The 5,469-nt window shown below is 43.4% G+C and overlaps 1 protein-coding gene across 1 annotated transcript; it reads right to left on the bottom strand.

Moving 5' to 3' along the window:
• Positions 1-854: 854 nt before the first annotated feature.
• On the bottom strand, positions 855-3,644 carry slbo (slow border cells). Its single transcript, XM_017152433.3, has one exon. The coding sequence runs from the start codon at positions 3,088-3,090 to the stop codon at positions 1,720-1,722; it is 1,371 nt and encodes a 456-aa protein (XP_017007922.2). The 5' UTR covers positions 3,091-3,644; the 3' UTR covers positions 855-1,719.
• Between the last annotated feature and the right edge of the window lie 1,825 nt (positions 3,645-5,469).

Here is a 5,469-nt window from a genome sequence, read left to right as displayed (position 1 = left end):
GTTTTAACCAAAAGGGCTTAGCTCGGGCCCAAATGTCTGTAAGTGATTATCTGCCTCGGGTCGGCATGCGTTTATTTTCTTACCTCGGACTTTAGGCTTTTTGTTTGGGCTTTCTCTGGCGCGTTAATTTGTCGGTTTCTCGAGTTGCATTAATTCTTTTTTGCTTTGTCGTTTATAAATTTGCTTTTCGTTTCGGGTTTGTCTTACTGTCAAATTGTGTCAACACGGCCGCCTTGCGATTGTCTGGGGTCCACTGCATTCCCTTTTGCCTCTGGGTTTCCCTGCTGTCTCAACTGTCGCGCCTGGCAGCCCGAAATGCATTGCCTTGTCTTATTTGTCCCATCGGAAGACAGAAGACACGGCCCAAAAGAAAGACACTTCCCCCCTCTCTCTCTCTCCTCCCTTACGGGCCCATATTACGCGTCTCTTTCTAGTCTTTGGCCCCAACAGATCGCTTTTGTCGCCTAAATATGGCCGACATTTAATTAGACATTTTTTGGCAGGGCTTTTCACATCATATTGTGTCTTGGGCTAATTGCAGTTTTCGCGCTAAATTGTGAAAATTAAAAAAATATTAAAACTAGAACGATCTAGGCAAGGCTTTAATGTTTTTAGATGACATTTAATTCTTGTTTATTTAAATTTTTCTTTTATTCAAAAAAATATTACCGCAAATGGTTTGAATTTAAATTAGGTTTAAAAAAATGTAAGTTTGAAATATTGTAAAAATATAAAAAATGGAAAAAAAAAAAAGGAAAAAATCACTCTATTTTAAACTATTTAGAGCAGTAATGGGAAAGGCTGCGCCTGAAAAAAAAATAATAAAAGTGTAATAAAAACCCATAGCAGCAAGGTTCTTTGTAAATTGTAAATTTTATTTAATTTATTTAGATTTGCTTTACAGTTTTCTTTGTTGTTTGTGTATATTTAATTTACGAATATATAAATTAAAATGAGAACATTGCGTTGGCCTTACAAATTAATAGCATTCATATCTTCTACGCTCTCAAAAGCGAACTCGTCGAATTCGCTAGAAAATGGTTAATTACGGGCAGGTTTTCTTTTTGCATTTCGTCGAGGGGATTTGTGCAGGTAAAGCGGTTACTTGATGTTCCGGGCTTAAAAACTAGAGATTTGCTAATGTTTGTGTTTCAAGCAGGGGGCTGGGGGCGTAAGAGTGGGCGTGGCATCAAGCATAGAGCAAAGCCGCACACCAGTCAAGAAATGTACAAATTTGAATTAGATGTATAAATAGATTTGATTTTTTGTATTTTCCGTTTTTCTCTCATTCCTGCGTGTTATTTTTTTTTACATTAATATTTTTAACATTTTTCTTTGGCTTAACTTTATGATAAGATATAATGTAGAAGATTATGTATAAAAAATGTGCGAAATATATGTTACAGTCGTTAAGAATTAAGTACAAAAATATGTTTTACAATGATAACAAGAAATGGGGGGTAGAATAAAATGTACAAAGGAATGCCAGAGGAGTTGGCAAAAGAGTTTCGAGCTGGTTGTAAACGATGAAGCAGCCAGTGAGCTGCTGTGTCGTTTACAGCTTTACAGCCCGAAGAAAATGATCGGCAGAAGAAAAATGGTTCTTACGAGCTACCCACACAGCATTTTGAATCTTTGATTTAACAGAGTCACACTCTCACACGCACACTTACAGACTGGATCACACACACACACACACGCACACTATCTTTGTATCTGCTACAGCGAATGCTCATTGGTGTTGAGGAAGCTCCGGCAAACGCGGCTCACTTCGGGATTGGCATGGTTCATCAGCTGCATGTAGATCTGCTTGTGGAGCTGCAGCTCGTTGGTCATCTCGCTGAGCTGCCGGATGAGGGCATCCTTCTCCTTGAGGAGGCTCTTCACCCTCTCCTCCACCTCCCGCGAACGCACCTTGGCCTTCTCCCGGCTCTTCCTCACGGCAATGTTGTTCCTCTCCCGCCTCCTGCGGTACTCGTCGGTGCCCTTGTCCACATGCTTGTTGCTGTGCTTCCGATGTTGCTGCTGCTGGTGCTGCTGATGCTGCTGCTGGGCATGCAACTTGCTGTGCTGCTTGAGCAGGTTGTGTGCCCCAGCAGCGGCGGCCAGGTGAGGCAGATTGTGATGGGCCAGGACATTGGCCGTTGTCAGGTTGGTGAACTGGCTGCCGTTGCTGCTGCCGGTGCTCCCGTTGCTCCCGTTGCTGCTGGGCGTGGTGTTGCCCCCGTTCAGGGGGTTGCCGCCACCAGACAGGCCATTTGCCCCTCCTCCGTATCCATTGTAGAGTCCTCCGCCGTTGCCCATGAAGGCCGCCTGCTGGTTGGCCGCCTCCTGGAGATGCCGCCTGTACTCCGGATCGATGGGCTCCTCCTTGATCGTACTGGAGTCGGAGCCCACGGAGCTGTTCTCATCGCTGGAATTGTTGTAGGTCGCATGAACGGGCTGTGGCATGTAGGCTAGGGCATTTCCCGCCCCTCCTCCGCCGCCACCGCCGCCTCCTCTGCCCCCGTAGCCGTGTTGGTTACGCAAGGTCTGCTGCTGCAGGACCTTGGCTGCCGCCGAAACCATGCCACTGGGCGGCAGGGTGGCCGAAAGACCACCTGGACTGGTGACCATGTCACTGAAGATGCCCAGCGTTTCCGTGTCCCTGAACTGATCGTCGATGAGGTGCTGCAGATCGAGGGTGATCTCCTGCGTGGTCAGCTCGTCCAGGTCCGTTTGGGTGGTGTACTGCTGCAGCATTTGCTTCTGCAACAGGTTGTTGTTGCTGCCCAGGGCGGCAACCTGTTGCATTTGGTGCATGGCATGCGATGCATGCTTCACAAGGAGTGCCGCATCCTGGGAAGTATTGTTGTTGGCATCCGTTGTCTGCTGCTGAGGTTGCTGCTGCTGCTGCTGTTGCTGCTGTTGTTGCTGCTGTTGCTGCTGTTGTTGCTGCTGTTGCTGCTGCTGCTGTTGCGCCGTGGACATGGCCGTCAGGGTGATCTGGCCAATGGTGGCCTGCTGCAACGGCGGCTCCTTCTTGAGGTCCAGCTGGGCCAATGTCTGAACGGCATCGGCGTACATCTGCGGCGACTCCATGTTCAGCATTTTCAGTTGCGCGAAGGAGGGTAAAATCTTGATTCCTTGTAACGCGTTAATTTTGGATGTTTTTTTTAAAGTTCAGATTATAATTAAAATATTTTTTAAATTTTTTGTTTAAGGCCTAAAGCATTGCACTGAGGTAAGTGGGTCTTTGGAAATGTTCGTTTAGAATATCCGTTTATATTTCAAGCTTCATTTTAGGCTGCCTAAATGTTCACTGCAGCCGAGCATTTTTGTAAATTATTTATTTTTTTTTTAATTCTTGTTGTTGTTATTTTGTTTTAATATATTTCGTATTTGTTAACTGCACTTCTCCGGCCGCACGCGTTCGAACGACTGAAGTGCCGCAGCAGTGATGCAACAGATTTTATACGAGACGGGCCGACGACTTTTGTGGGTATGCTATTTGTATGGGCCGCTGTAATGGTTGTGGTGTTAGAAACGAAACGCTCCTGAAGAACCGTTAGCTGAGCGAGCTTTTCTTCGATTTTCTTCGACTCTACTAAGCGGAGAGCGCGCGTCCGTCGCCGACAAATGGTAAATTGTAACTGTGACAAAACGCGAACGCCGCGGCAAAGTGAAAAAGTCTTTGGCGCAGCGACGCAGGCGAAGAAAAAAGAAAATGAGCGGGCAGCGCATGTAACACACACAAACACATACACGTACCGCTCCCCATTAAAGCCCCCAAAACGCCAAAACGTCGACGTCGCCGTTACTGCGCCGTCTTTACAACAAAAGCAATGGCATACAGCAACAGAAAAGCACGAGCAAAGCCAAAGCAAAGACAAAAACATACAACTACCTGTGGATGAGAGCGAGAGCCAAGATCAGGTAAAAAAGCAAAAGTTTTTCCCAATCACTTTTACTCTCGTCGCAAGGCAGTTCACTTGGCAAGTTCTTGTTTTTACCGCCGCAGGCAAAGAGTCAGAGTGTAAGCCATTAAACGTAAATAATATGCATTTTGGGGCTTTAGACGTGAGTTTGGGGTACATAGCAAGCCCACATATCAGGGAATGATTTTTAAAGATAATACTTGAATATCTGGAAGCGGAAAACATATTGAACTGTAATGGAAACTTTATTTTTTTTTTCAAAAAATTCTTCATGATTTTTTTAAATAATAAATTTTATTTTATTTGAAGCGTTAAAAAATATATAATTTTATTTTTTGTCAAATGTAATGATTAGTAATTGTAGTTAAATAATTTAGTTTTTCAGTTAATTAACAGATGATAAGCTTAATTTTTCTCAGTGCAGTTTGAAGAAGTATTCAAACATTAAACTAAAAAAAATAATTTTCTTAGGTGTGATGTTTTTAAAAATAAACGTATAAAATATAAGAAAATATGTTGAATTTTCTATCTTACATTTTACAAGTTATAGATTGTTTTTAAGAAAGTGTATAATTTATTTTAGCTTGGTAAACATTTCTATTTAAATCCGAGCCTTACGTTAGAATTGTAAATTTTTTCTTAGCTTTTTCACGCAGTTGTGTATTTCATGAAAAAACTCAATGCACCGTTATTCGCTCGATCGTGTGACGTCACACAAAGGGAGACCCAAAAGGCACCCACACAATCTCAAGGAAACACAGATACCACAAAAAGGCGACGTCGTCGACTGCGCTGCCAGAGTTTATTTTTTATTTTTTCGGCTCTCGCTTTCATTTTCGTTTGCTTTCTGCTTTTTTGGGAGAAGAGGCAGCAAAAGCTGTACAAGAAAAAAACTAAGAAACAACAACACCACGCCCGCATAAACCGGCAATCCACTTCGTAACCCCCGACCCCCGATTTTTGGGGCCTTACCCACTCCGATTTGTGTTTAGACTCTCTGCTTTTTTTTCGCCTTAGAAATACAGAAATGCAGTTGGATTTGGTGGATTTTTGGCGCGCATGCGTGACTTCGGCGTCGAGAAAAAAAAGCAAAAGCAACGCATCAGAGAGCTTTCACGTAATACGCAGCGTTGTCTTATTAAAATTAAAATCATGTTATGAAATTCATAAAAATTAGCACGCCTCGTAGTTTTGTTTATTTAAATGCAGCGATTTGTAAAAGTAGTCTCTGTCACTTGGGGCTCTCTTTTGCTCACATTTTTACTCGAGAGTTCGCCTCCCGAGTTTTTCGAGTCTCAAATTTAGGTCAAGTTGTCGTTTACTTTCCGAAGGTGCGCCTCTCTTTTTCGCCCTCCCCTCTTGTTGGCCCCCTTTTTCGCGCTGTGTATCTACCTTTTGTTTATTCGGATTTTATTAATCATACGCCCCGTGTGCAGTTGGACGATAAGAGGGTATTCCGATGTCGATGACAGGACAGCCTCTCTTCTTTCGCTTATCAGTCAAGTTATTGCAACGAATTGGAAATATCGCCGATATCGATGACTACATCAAG

This window comes from Drosophila takahashii, chromosome 2R (genome assembly GCF_030179915.1).
Source record: "Drosophila takahashii strain IR98-3 E-12201 chromosome 2R, DtakHiC1v2, whole genome shotgun sequence".
NCBI classification, from domain to species: Eukaryota; Metazoa; Arthropoda; class Insecta; order Diptera; family Drosophilidae; genus Drosophila; species Drosophila takahashii.
This window is presented reverse-complemented; position numbering and strand designations above follow the sequence as displayed.